Source organism: Otolemur garnettii, unplaced genomic scaffold, assembly GCF_000181295.1.
Source record: "Otolemur garnettii isolate 467f Iridium unplaced genomic scaffold, OtoGar3 scaffold00003, whole genome shotgun sequence".
Lineage (NCBI taxonomy): Eukaryota > Metazoa > Chordata > Mammalia > Primates > Galagidae > Otolemur > Otolemur garnettii.
The window spans coordinates 4,676,905-4,699,320 of record NW_003852398.1 but is presented as its reverse complement, the minus strand read 5'-3'; the positions used below and the strand labels follow the sequence as shown (position 1 = coordinate 4,699,320).

The window sequence follows — 22,416 nt, the reverse complement described above, 5'->3', positions numbered from 1 at the left end:
AAAGATGTCCCGCACTGATCCCCAGAGCCTGTGTATGTGACCAGCTATTACCTGTCTTATATTCACCTTAAAAGAGGAGATCAGGGAGATTATCCTAGATCAGGCAGCTAATAATTGTATGAGCCCATGAAAGCAGACGGCTTTTTCTGACTGGTGGCAGAGGGAAGTCAGAGGGATGTGAAGTATGAGAAAAATTCACTGCCCAGTTGCTAGTTTCAGGACAATGGGAGCTGTGTAATGAGGAATGTGGCAGCTCCCAGAAGCTGAGCAGGGTCCCCGGCAAACAGCCAGCAGGGGAACAGGGATCTTGGTCCTACAACTTTAAGGAACTGAATTTTGCCAGCAATCTGGGCAAGGCTGGAAGTGGATTCTCTCCTAGAAGAGAAGTGGATTCTCCTCCAGAGAAGAGCACAGCTCAGCTGACATCTTGACTTGGCCTTATGAGACCCTAAAGAGGGACCCCAATTGTGCCTGCCTGGACTTCTGACCCACAGAACTGTGAGATTGTAATAAATGGGTGTTTTAAGCTGTTAAATTGGTGGGAATTTGTTAAGCAAGGATAGAAAACTAACACAGTAGCTGTATTAACAGAAAGCACTCACTAAAAAAATTTCCTGAGCTCTATTCCCATTTTAGAGATAGGAGAAACTGAGTATCCCAGAGGTGAGGGTCTTCTGAAGGTCATTCAGCTAGTGAATAGTGTAGCATCTAACTCCAAATTCTTAGTCATTAATTTATACAAATGGCTAATATTCTGGTCAGTGGGACAAGGTCCCTGATAAAGGACAAGCTGATAAGCTGTTCTGAGATCTCTGGGAGCTATCCTGGAGCCTCCCAGAGTCCTGGGTATGAAGCAAGCATCTCACCTACCTGGTAGAAAGGGAATGATCCTCTGTTTGGGGTCCTTCTGTCCTCCTTCCATGGGAAATTTGTCCAACATCTGCATCTAAATGGGTGAGAATACCAAAACCAAAAAACCTTTCATAATATAATAAATGCATCTCTGATATTTTAAAGGAATTATGTGAAATACGTGGTTTAAGATTTTAAAAAGTTCACTTTTTTCAAGTTTTCAGAAACCCAAACTAATAGCGGAAGGCAACTTCCCTTGCTCAGGTTGGTCTCAAACTACTGAGCTCAAGCGCTCTGCCTGCCTCGGCCTCCCAGAGTGTTAGGATTATAGGCAGGAGCCACCATGCCTGGCTTTTATAGGGACCTTTAAACAATTCCTTATTTTTTATTTACTATTATTATTATTTTGCAGTTTTCGCCGGGTGGGGCTTGAACCTGCCACCCTGGTATATGAGGCTGGCACTCTACTCCTTGAGCCACAGGCGCTGCCCTAAACAATTCTTTATATTCAGATTTGCTAGATTTGTGAAGCCTCAGAGTTGGGAGAGACCATTCTCAGTTTTCCCGGGGGGGGTGGGTCTCCAAAGGACCTGAAACATGAACCCCCTCAAGGTCAACAGAATTTCATGGACAGCAGGTCATTCTGTTTCCAAAGAATCTCCTGGTGTGTTGGAATAAACCACCAAGACCCAATCACTATGGTTGGGAAGAGTGATTGGGTTTACGCCTATGACATCATTATATTCCCCTGACCCATGAAAATACCCTAGATTGGATCAAAAGACAGCTTTGTACCTGGCTCTGTGTTAGATGCATGGAGTCCAGTGAAGAGAGGGAACTAAAAAACAAACTGACAATTACAAGGTGGTGTGGGAGGTGCCATGAGTCCACAAGATGGGTAGGTATGGGCTATGTGCAGGCAGAGGAGGAACCGGGCAGAGTCCCTACATGCAAACCTTTCACGGTGCCATACGTGTATCTCTGACATTTTAAGGACTTACTGTGAAATATTAGATTTGGCATACAAAGTCACAAGGATCTGCTATTTATGCCTCTTGTGGTTTTGGAAACGTGACATAACCTTTTAGGGCCTCATCTTAAGGACATCAACTGGCAGTGCTACTTTATGGATTGAAGCTGGGCTGTGGGAGTCATTAATGCTGTCATCAAATAGTTCTGGTTCTTCTCAGCATATGATAGATTTGTACGTTTCCCATCCCCTTGAAGTGGGATGTGGCCAATTCACTGTGAGCTGAAGAGACATGCGTCTTTTATGACTGGCGGATGGTGGATGCTTTGCCACTGTCTACTACCCTCTGCCATCGGGGATAGCCATGCTTTAGGCACTGGCTTCTCTGCCAGCCAAAGTCCTGGGGTGAGTTGGGAGCCCCTGGGGACCTCTGATGGATACATTGCCTGAGTGAGATATGGCAAGAAGCACTTGTTGTACGGTGAGGTTATCTGACAGAGCAGCATATCCTAGCCCACCCTCACTGGGCAAAGGCGTCAAAGCAGGAGAGGCAGGCAGTGCTGAGCTGCCCGAAGTAATGGAGGGAATGGGAAAAGTCTGATGATGATCTGACCTCTGGGAGAAAGTCACCCTGGCACTCAATATCTGCCCTCTCACAGAATGAAAGAAGCTTTGCAAAGTCTAGAAGAAACACACACAGCCCAGTGCTGTGAGGGCATGTGGGGAGGGAGGAGAGGAGCTGAAGTGGGAGGGAAGGGAGATATGTCTACTGGGTACCTACTAAATGCCAGGAGTGGACTAGATTCTTCACAAACATTCTGCCACTAAATCCCTAGGACGTTCCTTCAAGGCGGATATTACTATTCAGGAAATCACAGGCCAGAGGAGTGAAAACATCTGGCCATGTGCTGCAGCTGGCAAGGTGGGAGGGCCTGTGTGCTTCCCTGCCATCATGTCACCCACCCCTGAGATGTTACAAAGACAATTCAAAAGGACAGGAGCAGGCTCAGCACCTGTAACTCTGCGGCTAGGGCGCCAGCCACATACACTGGAGCTGGTAGGTTTGAACCCAGGCCGGTCCTGCCAGACAAGTGACAACTACAACCAAAAAATACCTGGGCGTTGTGGCAGGTGCCTGTAGTCCCACTTACTTGGGAGGCTGAGGCAAGAGAATCACTTAAGCCCAAGGAGTTTGAGGTTGCTGTGAGCTGTGATGCCACAGCACTGAGGATGACATAGTGATACTGTTTCAAACAAAATAAAACAAAACAAACAAACAACAACAACAAAACACAAAAGGACAGGACCATCTGTCCAGGCTGGATCTCCCTGTGTCCTCAGGGTTTTTCTATGTAACATTCCCGAGTGGGTGGGCCAACTCAGCTCGCTGGGCATCCTGGCATCCACGGACTTGCCCCAGAAGTTTTAAAGCTTTTAGACCTTGGGTTCTCTTTTCCTCCCTTACCCCCCCATATTTTTCTTGGTCTCCACAAAGAAGTTCATTAATCTTTACCCTTCCAAAGTATTGCTCTTAGTTTCACTGATTTTCTCTAGTGTTTTTCTGTTCTCCATTTCTTAATTCTTTCTTTCCTTTTTCTTGCTTTGGGCCTTCACTTTCTTTTTTTTTTTTTGAGACAGAGCCTCAAGCTGTCCCCCTGGGTAGAGTGCCGTGGCATTACAGCTCACAGCAACCTCCAACTCCTGGGCTCAAGCGAGTCTCCTGCCTCCGCCTCCCAAGTAGCTGGGACCACAGGCGCCCGCCACAACGCCCGGCTATTTTTTGGTTGCAGCCATCATTGTTGTTTGGCGGGTCCAGACTGGGGATTCGAACCCGCCACCTTAGGTGTACATGGCTGGCACCTTAGCCGGTTGAGCTATAGGCGCCGAGCCGGCCTTCACTTTCTTTTTAGTTTCTTTTTATTTTTTAAAATTTCTAAAATTTACTTGTATTTTTAAATGGCATATAATACTTGTACATATTAAAGGGGGTACACAGTAGCACTGGGATACATATAACATGTAGTGATCAGATCAGGGTAATTAGCATACCCATCAGGTCAAATTTATCATTTCTTTGTGTTGAGAACACTCAAAATCCCCCTTCTAGTATTTAAAACTATATATTATTAACTATAGTCATCGTCAAGGGTAGAGAACACTGGAACTTATTCCTCCTGTCTAACTGTAATTTTGTATACTTTTAATAATCCCTCCCTCATTGGAACTTCCCCCACCCCACTGCCTTTACCCTTCTTGGCGTCTAGAATCCTCTGTTTTACTTTTTATTTTTATGAGATCAACTTTTTTTTTTTTTTAGCTTCCACAAATAAGTGAGAACTTGTGGTATTTAACTTTGTTCCTGGTTTATTTCACTTAATATAATATCCTCCCGTTCCATGTGTTGCCGCAAATGGCAGGATTTCATCCTTTTTATGGCTGAATGGTATTCTACTGTGTCCCACATTTTCTCTATCCACTCATCTGTTTAGGGAAAGAGAATGGGATTTAAACCAAGAAAAAAAAATTGGCTGAACCAGATGTTGACAGTGGGGGAGGTTGTGTGTGTTGTAGAGAGAACGAAATATATGGAAACACTCCTTTGAGTCAATTTCGTCATGAACCTAAAACTTCTCTAAAAAATAAAGTTTGTTAATTAAAAAAATTGGCTGAACTAATGAATGCAATTGAGCAAACTTTTTGGGAGGCAACCTCAGGAGATGTTTCCTAAGTAACTCTGATGAATAATTTTCATATTACTAACATTAAATAATTGGTAATCACTACCAGTGTTTGTATAGCAACTGGCAGCTAACAAGTGCTCTCATACATATGATTTCATCTGACCTTTACAGTAACCTTGTGAAATAAATGCTATGATCTCCAAGTCACAGATGAGGAAACTGGGGAGCACAGAGACCAATGAACTTGGCTGAGGTCCCAAAACTAAGTGGTGGTCCAGCCAGTCTCAGCGTCTTGGTCTAAATCCCATTCTCTTTCCCTAAGATCACTGTCTTAGGCGGCTTCAGAGTGTCATGTGAACGTGAACGTCAGCCTGCGATGAGGGAAGTTTAATATTCTGGGCACATGTGAACGGCACGTTTTCTTTTCAAAAGCGGAGTGACTAATCGGTCTCAGCTGTAGAGAGTTTAGAGATTTATAGGTTTTGCCTAACACTATCTTCTTTTTCCCTTCTCAATTTTATTTGTTAAGACGATGTTGAAACACCATGAAAGGGAAACTGTTTTTTAAAAAGGACTGCACCAGGAATCCATCCACCCTAACAGAACCATCCCCATTCTCCTGGTTCCTTGAGTCCCCACCTAACACTATTATGTAGTCCTCCACGTGATCTCTACTGCCTGGTCTTAGAAGTTGCTCTCACCCTTTGTCCTGACTTGCTTTCACCTAGATAGGCATGGCCCAAAGGACTGAAGTGTCTGCCCCCTCCCTTAGTGTTATTTATTTGAGGCAGCAGATCTGAGTTTAAATGTTGCAACATTTAACCACAGATATTATCCCTGAGGACCAGGCAGCCCTGGGGTTATATCTTTATGACTTCCTCATGCCGTCATGTGCCCTCGGTCAGACACCTTGTCTACTGAGCCTGTTCGGTCATCTACAGAGTGGGAGTCACAGCCTGCTCTACAGGGGGGTTGTATAAATGAATGCTGTAAGTAAACTCTTTGGGGGACGTCCCCCATCCTCAGCAACAAATCCCCTCTTCCTTGTACCCTGCCCATAGTGAACATGTTATTTTGAGAGTTGTTTGGGGATAACTTTCAGAAGTCTGTGATGCTGTTTGGTCTTTTAAGAAAGTGTGTTAAATATACACAAGATTTCAACCACCCTGAAGTGTACTGGTCAGTGGCATTAAGCACTTTTACACTGTTGGGCAACCATCACCACCACCCATCTCCAGAGCCTCTTCATCATCCACAACTGAACTCTGAACCCATGAAACAAAAACTCCCCCCGCCCCATAACCACCATCCTCCCTCTGTCTCCATGAATGTGACTCCTCACAGTCTTTGTCCTTTTGCACCTGGTCTGTTTCACTCAGCATTATGTTAAGGCTCGTTCATATTGTATCATGTATCAGAATTTCTTCTTTCTTTTTCTGTTTTTGAGACAGAGTCTCACCCTGTTGCCCTAGGCTAGAGTGCCCTGGTGTGACAGCTCATAGCAACCTCAAACTCTTGGGTTCAAATAGTCCTCCTACCTCAGCTTCCCAAGGAGCTGGCACTACAGGCACCTACCATAATGCCTGGCTAGTTTTTCTATTTTTAGTAGAGACAGGGTCTCAACTCTTGCTCAGGCTGGTCTCAGACTCCTGAGCTCAAGCAATCCACTCACCTCAGCCTCCCAAAGTGTTAGGAGGCTCACAGGTGTGAGCCATCACGCCCAGCCAGAATTCCCTTCCTTTTTAAGGCTATATAATACTCCATCGTGAGGCTGTTTTAAGGTTGGAAAAAGTCCTGCAGAGTGCCCAGGGAGGTGGACTATCCACTAGAACTTTCAGCAATGTTGTAAATGTCCTATATCTCTGCTGTGCAAAACAGTGGCCACTAGGCCCAGGTGGTTGATGAGCACTCAAAAGGCTGCTCTTGCAACTGAGGACTGAATTTTTAAATTTTATTTAATTGATTTAAATTTACATTTAAATAGCCTCATCTGACTAGTGCCTACCATACTAGACAGTGCAGGACTGGATCCAGTTTTATTGTGTTTTCTTTAACATCTTATAATGTCAGCCATCCTCTATGAGGCCTCAATATAAGAAGCTGAGAGATTAGAGCCCCTATGAGCTTTAATTGCAGAGCTGGTCTTGGTGTGTCCAGGTTCATAGGCCACAAGCCTCTTCTGTGCAGAGAATGGTCACACTTGGCACCTAAAGGCCTTGAAGCAGGCACTTCAAGGGAGTCCACATGGACTCCAGACCCAGCCTGTCTGCAGCAGCGGGACCAGAGGCATGCCTGACAAAATCCAATCACAGATGTCACCCTCAGTAACAGAAAATCCATCACCCATGCTCTCCCCCCAGATAACTAGAGAAGTGGCTCTCAGGACTAGGAGGACTAGAAACCAAAGAGGAAGATGAGTCATTTGGGGGGGCAGGAATCACATCAAGTTGCCACATCACAGGCTTCCAAAGAGAAGGAGAGAATACTCCATCAGCACTTTTCAAGACATCAGCTGTGGGAGAGGGAACATGAGACATGCTGTCCAAGGCAAACATCGTGGAAGCTGGCGTGGAGAGCCACACGTGGTTTGTGTTAGCAGCAGCCATTGAGACTGGACTTGGGAGGGGTTTACTCCCTCAATATCACAAAATCCCCAAGTCCCAGAGGAGCCAGCTCAGGAAGCGGAGAAAGTCTGGGGACCATCGTGTGCTGCAGGCTGGCAGGAAGCGACGTGGTCCTTGGGGCAGGGGTTTTAGGGCCTTGGACATGATAATGTACTGGGCCTACTCTACTATATGTGGTTTGTTGGGGATTTTGTCCCCTAAATGAGCCAGTCTAAATGTCAGCATGTCTTGGTGTCCAGATGGACGTGCCATGTGGAGGCAGCTACCCGCTCCTGTCTTCTCTCCACACTTACTGTTCCCCTCAAGTCTAGGTCTGCATTTTCTTGGCTCAACCTCCTTATTAGTCTGATTGTCCTCTCTTCTTCCCCCACCACCCCTACTCTGGCACTTGATAGGCACCTAGTAGATACTTTGTGCAAAGAATGAATGAATGAATGAACAAATGAATGAATGAGAAAAAGTGGTTAATTAGTGTGGTCAGCTACTATCTAAGAGAGGAGACATTATGTTCCAGGTGGCAGCAAGAGGGCCTGGATTTGAGTTTAGATGCAATTGCTCAAGATAATCATGCCTCTTTTAATTTTAGAAATAAAGAATTGCTAACTGTGTGGAAAAGGGCAACCTACTGTATTTTCTCAGTCACACGCCATCCATATGGCAATGGCTTTTCAGAGGAAGGGAAAAATATTCCACTCAAGTGTGCACAACACATTGGAGGCATGCATGCCCCAACTGCAGAAGATAATGTCTGGGGGGAAAAGCACAGCTGAGGATGGAGCAAAGGCACTACTTGGATAAATATGGTTAGTGGAGCATGGGGCCAGGCGCTGGCTAGCAACTCACTGGGCAGCCCTCCCAGCTGGGCAAGGCTAAGAGTGAGAACTCTGATTCTGCCAACTGCCATACCTGCCCCCAGAAAAGATGGAAGAAAACACTCCCTTCCCTTTGGCCTCAGTGATGAAGTGCGGGGGATTCTAAGCAGACAGCCAAAGCTGCACTCAGGGCTGTCAAACCCCCAAGAAGGCAGAGGTGGGAGCACCAGGCTCTCAGAAGGGGACGGGGCAGTATTGTCTCAATCAACATTGGAAATTCATCATTTTTGTTGCATGACTTGAGACAGTCTCTGGAGAGACAAAGGCAAGGTCAGGGTGCAGCCTCTGCTCTATAATTTGATGCATCTAAGAACAGCTTGATCTACAAGGCCCCCGTGCCTGGCAGTAGTCCCGCTGCATGGTGTGCAGAGCAGGAGAGGGGCCAGAAAGGCCTCCCTGGAGCCCCAGGCATGGACTTCCCAACTAGGAGTGTTCCTTCTTACAGATATGGCTGGCATTTTTCCTGAGAGCTCCCGGTGGGCAGTGTGACTCAGCTGGCTCCATAACTCCTGCCACCCTCGGAATCCCACAAATGCCCAGGTAAGACTCCTGCTCCCTCAATTCCCACCGGTAGTATGCTCTCTGCAGAATGCCCTCCTCCAACTTGTTGGAAGGGCAACACCTAATTCATTGCTATGGCCCTTAGGTGTCACCTCCTCCAGGAAGCAGGCCCTGCCTGAGCTCCTTGGCTAGCAGAGAAAGAAAGGTCTCTCTCTGAACCCTGGACTTATCTCTATCTGGAGTAAATGTGCTTTTCCTCACTATACTGAGCATTTGTAGAAAGCACAGATTCATTTGGGCCCCCTGTAGCAGTGCAGGGTCTGGTTCAGCAAATGTTTAACTATGCCTTGTGTGAGGTAAGCCCTGGCTGTAATAATAGCCATGGCCCTGGATCTGGGGGACACAATGAACTAGTGGGAAAACTCAGAGGGCAAAGGTTGCATGGCACAGGGTAAAGTAGATCCTCACTCAGCTGAGACCTGTTTGCAAAGAGCTCATTCTGTGCTCAGAACCACCCTTTGCAAGATAGACTCTGCCTACATTTTATATACAGGAGAAAAATGCGCCTTAAAAAGGGGCGGCAGGAGGCAGGGAGGTGAAGTGGCTAGGACCACAGGTTTCAGACCCAGCCACACCTGGGCTGGAACTCAGCACAGCTGCTTTCTGGGTACACGACCTCTAACTCTCTGAGCATCTGTAAAATGGACACAATACTGACCTCATGCTTATGAGGATTAAATGAGCTGGCATACATACAAAATGGGCACCTAGCATTTTCCAGTAAACAACTACCAATATTATTACTGTGTGGCTCAACCAAGTCACATTTCTGCTAGGTACTTCCCTCAGCTCTGTGAGCATTCAGGCTATCCCCAGAGCCCTGCATGGACACCAGCTCCCTCTGCCACACTCTGATGGACTCTTAGGCAAAGGGCCAGGCTAAGACAGAAGAGGAGGCTCAGAGAGGCTTAGTGGACCTGCTCAAGGTCGCACAGCTGGTGAGAGATGGGGAAGCGCCTGGCACCAGGTATTCCTATTCCAAGCTCAGGGCACCATCTCATCCCTTCTACCCTGGTCAGGTGAATGGGACACACAACTGGTAGTGGCAGGTGTGACCATCAACATCTGGCTTTTCTAAGATAAGCAAGTCAGGAAACCAAGTTGGGAGGTGAATCCTTATAGAGGAGACCTTCTCACTGTACATCTCTTTTCCCCCAAGAGAGCCTGGGTTATGCTCCGACTACCTGAGTGGCCTCTCTGCAGGATGCTCCTCTGCCCTGAATGGCCTCCCCCACCACTCTGTTAGTCTGTTTCATTGGCAGGATGCTGATTCTACTTTTGGTTCTTGAGCTGGCCCCAAGTGGGCTGGTTGTTTGACCAAGATGAGCTAATGAGACTTTTGCTTCAACTCTTGGGGTTGTTTTTTTCCCCAGAGTCATGTGCTGATCTGTATAACCTGGAGCTGTGGCTGCCACTATACCGGACACCCCCTGGCCTGGACACAAAGAAAGGCAAGAATTGGACAAAGACCAAGTTCTCATTGACAGTGTGGCCCCTAGATCCAGACCCACCTGAAGCCAAATACTCCTAGACTTCTTAGTTATATTCAGCTAGTCAATGTTCTTTTTGAATAATCTATCTTGATTGGGTTTCTACCACCTGTGCCTAAAACAGTTAAGACACAAACAAGATCTCATGGCCAGCAAGAGGCAGAATTTGGATCAAAGCCCAGCCCTGATTCCAAAGCCCAGAATCTTAACCCGTAGGATCTTAACCACTTTATTAACTGGCATCATCTCCTTCTTTAATCTTTATGCCAATGCCTAGCAACCCACGTCCATCAATAATCTTAACAGCTGTCATTTGCTAAGTGCTCGACAGCTCAGAAGCACTCTGGTACACACCGTCTCTTTAAAAAAAAACAAAACTGAGATATACATCACATACCACAAAAGTCTCCCTTTAGGATTGTACAATTCAGTGGTTTTTAGTATACTCACAAAGTTATGCAGCCATCACCACTAATTCCAGAACATTTTCATCACCTCTAAAAGATACCTAGTACCCTTTAGCAGAGGCTTCCCTAGCCTCTGGCAACCACTAATCTGTTTTCTGTCTTTACAGATTTGCCTCTTCTGGACACGGATCATCAATTTTAACTCCCAAGAACCTTGTGAAATACTCATATGGGAGAGGAGCATGAGATAGCAGAGTGGCTAAGAGCATGGACTCTGGGGTCACCCACCTAGCTTTAAATCCGAGAAATCTGAGTTCTGATGTTCACTGGCTGTGTGACCTTGGGAAAACAACTAATCTCTCTGAGTTTAGGTTTCTTCATCTGTGTAATTTGATAAGTACCATATCTAAACGCTTAGCAGGACTGGGGCCACATTCAGTCTAGAAATGCCAGCTGCTTCTATTGTCATTACCCCATTGACACCAATGAAGACACTCAGGCACAAAGGGGTTAAGGGGTGTGCCTGAGGCCACACAGCTGGAGGGTGGCTGTGTCCCAGGTCTCCTGACTGAGTCCTCTGCTTTTTCTATTACGCCACACTGGCTTAGCTGCTCTTCCACGAAATGCAGCCCTCCCCACACTCTATGAGCCAAGTTACTTCTGAAAAAAAATCAAGGCTGTGAGCCAGACAGGAGGGAGGGGAGGGTGGAATCATGAAATCATTTAACTTCAGCCTTGCGCAGGCTGGCCCCCTCGCTGGTCCTCAGAATACTTGACTTGGGCTGGTATGGTCCTGCCCTAACCTCTTCCAGCTTCCCCCCACTGGGATGTATGAGGCTGGGGGTCCAGGATGCTTCCAGGATGAGCAGGACCCTCTGTAATTCCATGCTTTCCCACTCCAGGCGCCCATCTGGGGCTCTTGAAGCTGACCAAAGCCCTGCCTTTAGAAGACAACTTTGTTATGGGAGGAAAGCCTGAGGTGGCTGTTTATGTTACAGCAAACCCCCAATTATTACCAATTATGCTGAGCAGGGAAGAAAATCTTACTTTTAAGTTCTAGTAGAAATAAAAAAGTCAGAACAGGAGAGTGGAGGGAGGATTGGCTTTGGTCCAGGAAGACTCACAATCAAACCGTGGCTCAAGCATTCCCAAAGGATGTCTCCTCAAGCAAGCCACATCTGTGCAGAGGGAAAGAGGGCAGCTAACATGCTTGTGGAGCCAGGCATATCTCATTTAACTGTCAAAATAAATGCATGAAGAAAGTGCTTTTATTCTTGCTATGAAGATGAGGAAACTGAGGCTCAGAAGCTTCCAGAGGTGACTTCAAGCTGAGAAATGAAAAGGCAAAATTTGATCTTTTGAACTCAGGTCTGTCTGATGTTATAAAACCAAGGTCTTAAGACTTAGGCTATGATGGCATAGGGAACTGAGATGACATAGTCTACCTACCTACATCAAAATATTAGCACTTAATATTTACACAGGCATTTCTAGGGCCTTTCCTCCATGCCCCTTCTCATCAAATCTCTTCTTCCAGGTGACTCTGTACCAACGCACCTCACCTTTTGGGCCCCAGCTGACAGGGTAGACAGTGGACTCTGACCCAGGACCCTAAGGATCATCAGATTCTCTCTTCTAGAGACTGGATTCAATATCCAGACACTCTGATGTGCCCACAACAGTGAAGAACACTTCAACTCAGGGATGGAAGGTGCTCACTGGGGACACTCAGGGGGATGTGGCCAATGGACAAGTGGAAAAAGCTGGTCCAGAGAGGTCGGTGGGAAACAAAGCAGGCTTGATGGGACAGCCTGAGGTCGCAGTGACAGATGGCCCCAGGAGCTGCCAGCTGATTCCATGCCCTTGTGAGGCTGGCTGCATTTTCTGCTCTGGGTTCCATGGACACGCCTGTCTCCTCCCATAAATCCAACTCCACCCCTCTCTTAGTGCCTAAGCTAGCAGAGTGGACTTTGCTCTGTGGATGTAAGTAACTTATGTCTATCATTGTTCCCTACTCCCTTGCTCCTTCTTAGAGGCAAGAGGCCTCTGAAAACAAAATACAGGTAGCCTTCTCAATCCAGACCCTTGCTACATGAAAAGTCAGTATAGCAGGTTGCAAAAATGTTTACCCAACACTCTCTGAATGGAAGAACTGTTGTAATGACTCTGCATATAACACCTAGGGACCTGGGTAAAGGACGTGGAGGGCCCTCCATTTGTATTTCAGTCATTCTCAACTAGGATCATGCCTCCTGCTCACGGCATTGAAATATCATCCTTCTTTCCTTTCCCCCAGGGCTTAGATCTTTCTTCCCTGAACCAGTATTTGCTTCTGCCAAGTCCATTTTAGATGGTATCTTAGCATCTTTAACATACAGCTTCTTTGTTTATTTATATTCAGTCCATGTTTGCTGCAGAGCAGAAGAAAAATATAATTTGTATATGATACTGTTTGATATTGTTGCACACTGAACACAAAACATCACTAATGAGTTCATTACATTTTAAATAATTAGGTAACTGATGTCTCAATTGCTCTACATTGTGCAATGACTCTTGGCAGATTGCTATGTGGGCGTTTGGGAAAACTGGCTAGGACCACATTATCTCCCCTCCCCCATTAAAATAATGGAATACAGGCTCTGAAAATTCTCTATTCCACATATCCAGGACAGATTAGGTCCATATAAATAAGGATGCCTGTGGTTAATATCACTCAACCTTCTGAGAGAACATGTGAGGCTAAGAGACAGGATCATGTAAAACGGATAGGGGCTGTCTTCTGATGGCCCAGAAATGTCTATTTTATCTCTGATCACTGCTATTTGTGAATCTACTTCTTTCCAGGTCTCAGTCTCCACCCCTCCTTACATCAGGGGGTGGAGCAGGGATACAGGCAAGCTCATTGGCTGGCACATTGCTCACGCATATTGATTGGCATAGAAATGAGCCTATGATGTGCAATAATGTGTGTGCTGGGACTTTTGACAAGTGACTTTTACTCTTTCCTGCTGGGTGTGAGCCCAGAGCTGCTGTAGCCATTTTGCAATCATGTGGGATCTGAGGGTAAAGCCAACACCATGGAAATAGGAATGTGGAAAGAGAGGAAAAAGCCAGGTCAGGTGACAGTGCAAAAACCCTGGATTAAGCTGTGCCTGAAGCCTGGAGAGTTTCTTGACGCAGCCCCTCACCAGGAGGCAGGGAGAATGCACATGTTCAGAAAACCAGGCAAGTTCCCATCATCTCCTGAGGGAGGCATTTAGAACTCTATTATATCATATAGGAGGAGCCATGTCTTCTCATACCTGCTGTGAGGTACCTGCCTTTGGGGGACATCAACATGAAACTACTTACCCATGGAGGAGAGTTGTTTTACCCCAGTGGGGATGAGCTTTTACTGAACTATCCACACTGTGCCTGACTCTGTCTGAGACCTGTAGGCCACATGGTTTTCATGCATTCATGTATTCTTTCACTCTTTCATTCACCAAACACTCACTGGACACACACTGTGTGTTAGACTTTTTTTTTTCCCCCAGTGGTAAGATAGGACTTTTATTAGAAGTTAGAAAGAAATACAGAAGAAGTAAAAAGCACCAGAGCTTCTGGAAGGGGCAAAGAACTGAAGAACTCACTCAGGAGTCTCCACATGGGCTCTTTTATCTAGGGGTCTTAAGCCTAGAGGATTACCCTAGACTTTGAATAAAACATTAAGGAGAGAGAAAAAGAAGATGACATGGTTCCTGCCCATGAGAATCACAATCTAGAGGGAAGGACGGACAAGCAGGCAACTTCAATATGCAGAGACGCACAGAGCTGTGGGGCACAGAGCAAGTGGCCCTTGCTGTTTAGGACACAAAGTCAGATAAGTCTTCAGAGAGAGTGAGAATCCTGTAGGGTAGAAAGGTTACCCGGGCCAAGGAGTGCTCTGGAAGGTGCAAGAGTGTGTTCTGGGTGAGGAATGGGGACTGCTAAGGCCTTGAGAGAGAGGAGTGTGGTGGCCTCAGAGCATAGGAAGCATTTCTAGAGCCAAGTACGGGAGGCAAGAGACACGGGTCTGTCTTTGGAGCTGCCTGGCCCCAAGAGTTCCAGACACACTCAACAAATTTGAGTTCAGCAGCAAACGTGACGATGCTCAAATCTCAAGTTCACACTCTGCACTCCAAAGCCATGCAGTACTGATTTCTACATTACCTTCTCTTCTGGAACAGTCAACAAGTACCCTTTCTCTTACTGGGAAAATGTTAAATATCAAATTCATAAAGCTTATTACTTATGTCCCAAAAGTAACAGATGTCATTTTCAAGTCTAGGAAATAAGAAATCTGGACTCAAAAGTCACAGTATAAAGTCCAATTAAACTCTTTCCCACCCTGCAGCTCACTAGAAATGCCAATCCTTACCTGGAGGTCAAAGAATTTGCTGTAGCGCCTATAAATGGCCTCAGTGGAGCCGCTGGACCACGTGACTCGGATGATGTAGACCTATGGGGGGGATAGAGAAATGGGTGTTAATACCAGTGGGGGTCTTCCCATCTCTAGGACCAAGGGAGAACATAACGTTCAGTGTCGGAAAGAGCTGGGTTTGAATCTCAACTCTGCCAATAACCAGTTGGATGGGATACTTGTTCTCAGTGAGTCTCAGCTTTCTCCTCAATAAAATGAGCATCAACCTCCAGAATTGTGCAAAGCATGAAATGTAATCAAATATGAGAAAGTGTTAGTACAGTGTCAGCTTAGAAGAAGCTACTATTTTCAGTATTATCAGGATTTCTTGCTCCCTGCTTGACTCAGAGAACCACAGGGCTGGTTTTCTTGCTAGAGTCATTCACAAAGCATTAACTTTTGTCAGGTTAACTCTGCTCTTAACTGTCTTATAGCTTCCACAGGCTGGCCCATCATGCTGTTTACACCAACAAGGAACCAGGCCAAGTCATTTTTTTTTTTTTTTTTTTGGAGACAAGAGTTTCACTTTGTCACTCTGGGTAGAGTGCCATGGCATCATAGCTCATAGCAACCTCAAACTCCTGGGCTCAAGTGATCTTCTTGAAGTCTCTGAAGTAGCTGAGACTACAGGTGCTCACCACAATGCCCAGCTAATTTTTCTATTTTTAATAAGAGACAGGGGTCTTGCTCTTGCTCAGGATGGTCTCAAACTCCTGAGCTCAAGCAATTCACCCACCTCAGCTTCCCAGAGTGCTAGGATTACAGGCATGAGCCACTGTACTTGGCCCCCTTACATTTTCCCTTTGAGTCTCAGTTTTTCCATTTGTGAATTGGGCTAACAGCACCTGCTTTGTCTACTTTCAGGGACAAATGAGAATCTGATGAAATTAAAGATGAGCAGCTATTTTATAAACCACCGAGTTATGTATGTTTCCAACTTTTGTCACAAGTAATGGCCCATAGGGAAAATAATACAGGGTGGGCATAAAGTTTGTGTGCAATTTGCTATGTTAAACTATTTAAATTGCACATGAACTTTGTGTATCCAATGTATACTGACAACAAATTTGGGCAGACTGAGGTGGCTATTGAAGGTCAGAGCTCCTGATTGGGGCCTTTCGTGGCCCTAGACACCAAGTGGATACCTAAGGGCTGAGGGGTCAGCACACCTGGAATCCATTCCTTGCTTGTACAAACTATCTCTTGCTAGAGGGCAGTTGTGACAACTAAAATATACACATATATGAAAGCTCTTTGGAAACAGAAACACTGTACAAACACAAGGGCCTCAGTATCGTTAGGGGCTATAAGGATCACAGGCCATTTGCTGAGGGCAGTGGGCATCTGTTATTTTCAACCTGAGTACCTAGGCTTTTCTCCTGGGAACCTCTTTCCCTATCTTCTGCTCACCTCCTAGTGACAGAAGTGGGTACATCCACCATATATGGCAATTGGTTGAAGGGAAAGCATGTGACCTGAGATGGGTCAATCGGAGCCAGGAAGAGTCAGCTCCAGAGGCTTTTGTGAAAGACACCTTCCTGAGGGTAGGCAGCCCTGAGGATGTGGAGCTGTGAGGGGGCATCTTATCATCACAAGCAGGTCTGCCTGAAAAAGAAGCCACCACCTGTAGATTCCTGATGATACAGCCCAACTCTTTATGTCTAGCTCAGCTTGAAGCTAAATCTATTCCTGGACTGTCCAGTTTCCTGGGTCAATAATTATGTCTTGGGCCACACCCATTCTCTTGAATTACTTTTGCAGCCAGTTTAAATTGGATTTCTGACATCTGTAATCTGTTCCTGATTGATACAAGGAAGGGGACAGGAGACAGATCTCTGAAGCTTGTGGTTATTATGGTGTATCTTTTTTTTTTTTTTTGAGACAGAGCCTCAAGCTGTCTCCCTGGGTAGAGTGCCGTGGCATTACAGCTCACAGCAACCTCCAACTCCTGGGCTCAAGTGAGTCTCCTGCCTCTGCCTCCCAAGTAGCTGGGACCACAGGCGCCCGCCACAACGCCCGGCTATTTTTTGGTTGCAGCTGTCATTGTTGTTTGGTGGGTCCGGGCTGGGGATTCGAACCCGCCACCTTAAGTGTACATGGCTGGCGCCTTAGCCGGTTGAGCTATAGGTGCCGAGCCTATTATGGTGCATCTTGACAGACATGTAGGATTTAGACAACAGAAGAGCAAGGGAGAGTCTGTGGGTGGAGGGGGATGAGGGAAGAATAAAGACCAGCTCAGGGGTCAGGAGGTACTGCACCCAGAAGGGGTACAAGTGGTTTTAGCCAGTCTCTTTTCAAATGAGTTCTTCCAAGGATACCCACACATCTTCAGATGAAAAAAGGTATAGCAGCAGCCAAGGCTGGGGCCTGAGTCCAGTGTGAGCACCATAGACTTACAGAATAAGGTTCTCCAAGTACGAAGAGATGAAAAATGGAAAGACAGATCTGGACAAGATGGGAAGTGGCCTTGAATGCCAAGTTAAGGAGCTCACTAGGCATGATCTCTCCAATCTAACAAGAGCATGGCAGAGAGGAAGGCACTTGGCTCTCTCCGGCTTCTTGGCTGGAGCCAAGAAGCTCTAGATTACACTATTTTCTTTCTCAACTTTCTTATCTGCAAAACAAGGCCATTAAACCAAGCCCATTTCACACAGAGCTGTGATGATTTTAAGAGGCAAAGCTCTGAGGTCCTTGGTAAGCAGAGAGAGAATGTTCAAGGATTCTTAATACCCTGTGTTCTGATTCCCCATTGCCTACCCCACCCCTGCATAAAAACAGGCTATTTCAAAACTTGAGGACTTGGGCATCCCGGCCCACCCCTCTCCTTGACTGTGCTCACTGTCCCTAGGTACCTCGCAGAGCCAGAGAACAGATCAAGGCATACCTTAGGAGGGAAGGTCAGCCATGTCTCAAAAAGGTGATTTTTTTTTTTTTTTGGCAGTTTTTGGCCAAGGCCAGGTTTGAACCCACCACCTCCAGTATACGGGGCCAATGCCCTACTCCTTTGAGCCACAGGCGCTGCCCAAAAAGGTGATTTTTATGACAAAAAGAAAGCTATGTTTCTAAAACTACCTGAACAGTCATGCTAAGTTTTATTTTTAAAAAAGACTTCAAATATGCTTCTGTAGCTTTCAATCCTGCTTCATCAAGACTCCAGAAGGAGATTTTGGATGGTTCTCATTCATTCACTCTGCAATGTTTATTAAGCACCTAGTGTGTGCCAGGCCCTCTGCAATAAACCAGCAAACCTGTCTACAATTACAAATGACAGTAAGTGCCAGGAAGGACCTCAAAGCCTGCACAAGGGAGGTCAGTGGGGGCTGTTGAATTAGGCTGGGTGGTATTGGAAGGGAAGGTCTTCTGAGGAGGCAAGTTCTGAACTGAGACCAGAGGGATGAGGAGCTGGCTGTGCGAAAGCTGAGGAAAGGGTGTTCTAGGCAGAAAGCAAAGTGGGAAAAGTGTGCAGAGGTTGGAAAATGGCTGGCCTGTGTGAGGAACAAGAGACTGTCATGGCCAGACGAGCTGTGGAAGGCAGGGACTGGGGAAGAGGCAGCAGCTGATGAGGGGCTGCATACCACGAAGTCTGGATTTTATTCTCCTGAAGAGTTTTAAAGGTAGGGGGAGGCGTGTGACATGGTCCAGTGTACGTGTTTAAAAATATCCACCTATATCCCTTCAGCTGCTGCACGCAGATGGTATGAAGAGGGGCAGGGACACCAAAAAGGAGACTTCTGCACCACTGACAAGAAGCCAGAGCAGAAAGGGGCCATAGAACGCAGCTAATCTAATGGCCTCACCTTCTAGATGGGGAAACTGAGGGAAAATACCCTATCAATGGTCCCTGTCACTGGGGATGTTCAAACCAAGTTTGGATGACTCTTTGTCAAGGACATTGCCAAAGGGGATTAAAAAACAAGGAAAAGGATACAAAGAAAGATTATCAAAGATTTTTTTCTTAAAACGACAAAAGGCATACTCCTGTAAATGGGAAAAAAATTCTGCTTACACAATTCATCTTTGATCTCATGTTTACAATTTTTAATGTTCTGTACATATGGTATAAGGACTTGGCAGAAAGCTTAATTGGTTTATTGGAATCAACCTCTGAGCACAATTTGATGTCTGCACTTTTAGGCACAAATCTGACTTTTTAATGAGAAGTGTCTTACTACAGGACTTTGTCTCCATCCTGCTTTAGGGGGATGGTGAGAGAGCACCTGCCCTGGGTCCCAGAGCCAGCTCTGCTGCTGGTGATATTCACAAGACAATGATCTCTCTGGCCAAAGGGCTCTTGTCTCTATGATAGGGACAATAATTTCTCTTGAGTATTAGCCACAATAGCTAATGGAGAAGGGGCCTTGCCCAAAGCCTAGAACACCTTAGGAGTGCAAAGTTAGCTTTTCCTTCATAGTGGCTGTCCCGTGTTTCTATTTTTCTGGCATGCATTCCCTCCACTCTTGGTAACAGCACCCTGAACTGCCTCCCTCCTTGCCTTAATGTTTCTGATGGGGATGGGTGTGTCTCCCAGGCTTGGCCCTGGCCACACGATGATGCAGGAATGAGCGCACGATCTAAGCCAGGTTGATGAGACCTAATTCTGGGACTTTTGATGGCACTATCAGGGAAAAGACTCTTGTGTACCGCAATGGCTAGGTGGAAGGGAGAACTCTATGCCAGGAGAGTTTTGCCACAGACTACCTGCCACACAGACAAAAGCAGAGCCAAAGGGAACAAGGGAGGCTGAGACTCTGTGGCAGCATTTGAACCCCTGTGAATTGTCCAGCCTGAATCCAGAGTATTTCCCTGACTCAAGCCAACACCTTCCCTTTCTTGTTTAAAACAGTTTGAGTTAGTTTCTGTTACTTGCAACTAAAGCAATCCTAACACACTAGACCTTGGTTGTTAGATTACATTGCAAACCTAAATAACGTTCAGTGGCTTGGTGTTGAGGAACTGAAAGCAGACTTCCTCATGGCAGCATTATTCACAATAACCAAAAGGTGGAAATAACCCAAGTGCCCACTGATGGATGTATGGATGTGGCTTATACATACAAATGGACATTATTTGGCCTTTAAAAGGAAGGAAATTCTGACATATGCTACATGGTGGATGAGCCTTCGACATTATGCTTTGTGAAATAAGCCAGTCACAAAAGGACAAACACTGTATGACATATGAGGTACCTAGAGATTAGTCAAATTCACAGAGACAGAAAGTAGAATGGGGAGTTATTTAATGAGTATAGAGTTTCCATTTAGGGAGATGAAAAACATTCTGGAGATGGATGGTGGTGATGGTTACCCAACAGCATGAATGTACTTAAGGCCACAGAATTGTACACTTGAAAACGGTTGAAATGGCAAATTTTATGTTATGTATATGTTAACACAATGTAAACAATAAAATGTATGTATTTTTTAAAAAACAAATTTCCTGTAGAGATTTACATACTCCATGCCACGTTCTTTGGAAATGACACAAAAACTTTCCCCATGGCAAAGACTCAGACCCAGAATATATTTTTAAGAGTCTCAAAGCTCAACAATTAAGAAACAACCAACCTGATTACAAGATGGACAAGAAACCTAAACAGACACTTCATCAAAGAGGATATATGGATGGCAAGGAAGCATATGAAAGGACCTCACGAGCCGTTAGAGAAAAGCAAACTGAAACTATGATGAGGGATCACTATTCATTTATTAGGATGTCTAAAACAGAAAAATGTTAACAAGTGCTGCTGAAAATGGCCAGCAACTGGAACTCATACACTGCTGGAGAGAAAGTAAAATGGCACAGCCACTCCGGAAAGACCCTCAATGGATGCGGAACCACTGGGCAAAAGGTTGCTGAAGAACAGGGCAGTCACAGTGTCAAATTATGATCCCACAATTACTCTCCCAGCAAAGGGGAAAATGTGTAATCTGGTACAACTATAAACAAGTGACCAAAGTTAGAGTTACCAAGAGAGAGACAACCAGATATTGTATGGTCTTCAAGGTAGTGCAAAGAAAATACAGAAAATCTTCTGTTAGTATTGTTGACAAAAATGTTCAACTTGATCTTAAGCTCTTGACCTAAGCAGAAAGTTACAACAAATAAAAGAAGCAGAGAAAGAAGATAAATGACATAATAAGGAAGCAATCAGACAAATCCAAAACATGGGATAGGATGTTTAACCAACGGGCCACAGCTCAAATGCAACTTACTCAGGAAAGTCCTCCCTGACTGTTCCTTCTCCCCCAATACTCGATCGGGTCACCCTCCTATGTCTCCTTCACACCCGCTTCTTCATTACCGAGCCAATTACTCTTCACTGCCATTGCCTAAGTGTCTGCTTCCCCACAGGTTATAAGTTTTGTAGAGCAGGGACTTGGCCTGTCTTGTTCATTGACTGCTATATACCCAACACTGAAAATCTGGGCTTTGTGGAAAATTGATCCTTCATGAATAAATGGGGAAGAAAATGAGAACCAAGAGGCCGAGCCCTCACAGATAAGAGTGCTTCTTCTGGGCAGGCCTCGGGTCTGTGGGAAGGGACCCTAGCCATGTCTCTGAGGTCATCCCACCAACTTGCTTGTCTTCTCTGCCCCTTGTTCTCCTTCCCTTCAACCTGCAAACACCACCCTCTCAGGGAAGCAAGTTTTGAAGAGCATCTGGGACTCTATCCCTCTGCTCGAGGAACAAGGAAGCTCGGGCGTCAGGAGGCCTTGAGCTGGAATTACCCACCATCTAAATCTCTTCTTATATTCTCAGCAGCAGGGCTTGCATGATTTAACCAAGTCCAGACTCTCCAACCCAATTACAAACCCAGTACCAGTCACTCAGGACCAGAAGTCCTGAATTTCTTCACTTCCTCTGAGTCAGCGAGGAGATGGACCAGTGGTGAGGTTAGGGAGGGAAGCAGGGTGGTGGGGCTCAGCCATGGCCAGGGTGCTGGGGCAGAGGTGGACGGACAGCTGAAACTCCCAAATCCCTACAGCCAGGAGGCTTCCTGGGGACAGACAGAGGCTCACAAGTACAGTGCCTAAGGTCATGCAGGACAAAGTCTCTAAGTCAGGTTATCTCTAACCCTGCTCACCCTGCTGCACCAGGGAATTGTTCCTCACTTTGGTAGCTTAGCCACTGCTGCACTGTGGGACACCTAGCAAATGCCAGATCTATCTTCCTAAACATCTTGAGTGGACAGTAGGATCTCGTACTCTCCCAACTGTTCTGGGAGGTTGTGGAATTAAGTGGTTATAATGGCCTAGATTCAGCCTGCTTTCTTCTCAAGTAGCTTTGTGGATTTGGAAAGTGGCTTAATCTTTGTGACTCAGATTCTTCATCTGTGAAACACAGGCATTACAATACTACTAATTTTAAAGTTGGGGCAACGATAAATGAGAACATGCAATGTAGAGTGGCTTAGCTTGATGCCTGGCTATGGTAAATGCTCCATAAAGAGAAGCTGTCATCAGCATCACCACTATGAGCACAGGGACTGAAGATGAGGGAGACTGCGTCACTGCT

General features: G+C 45.8%; 1 protein-coding gene across 1 annotated transcript in view; it reads right to left on the bottom strand.

Moving 5' to 3' along the window:
* The window catches only part of SH3PXD2B (SH3 and PX domains 2B), a 112,536-nt gene that overhangs the window by 65,926 nt on the left and 24,194 nt on the right, over positions 1 to 22,416 (bottom strand). The window contains exons 2-3 of the mRNA XM_003781940.3: positions 14,860 to 14,940; positions 871 to 946 (exon numbers count right to left, since the gene is read on the bottom strand). Of these exons, the coding sequence (XP_003781988.1) occupies positions 871 to 946; positions 14,860 to 14,940 (157 nt within the window). The remainder of the gene's footprint in view (positions 1 to 870; positions 947 to 14,859; positions 14,941 to 22,416) is intronic.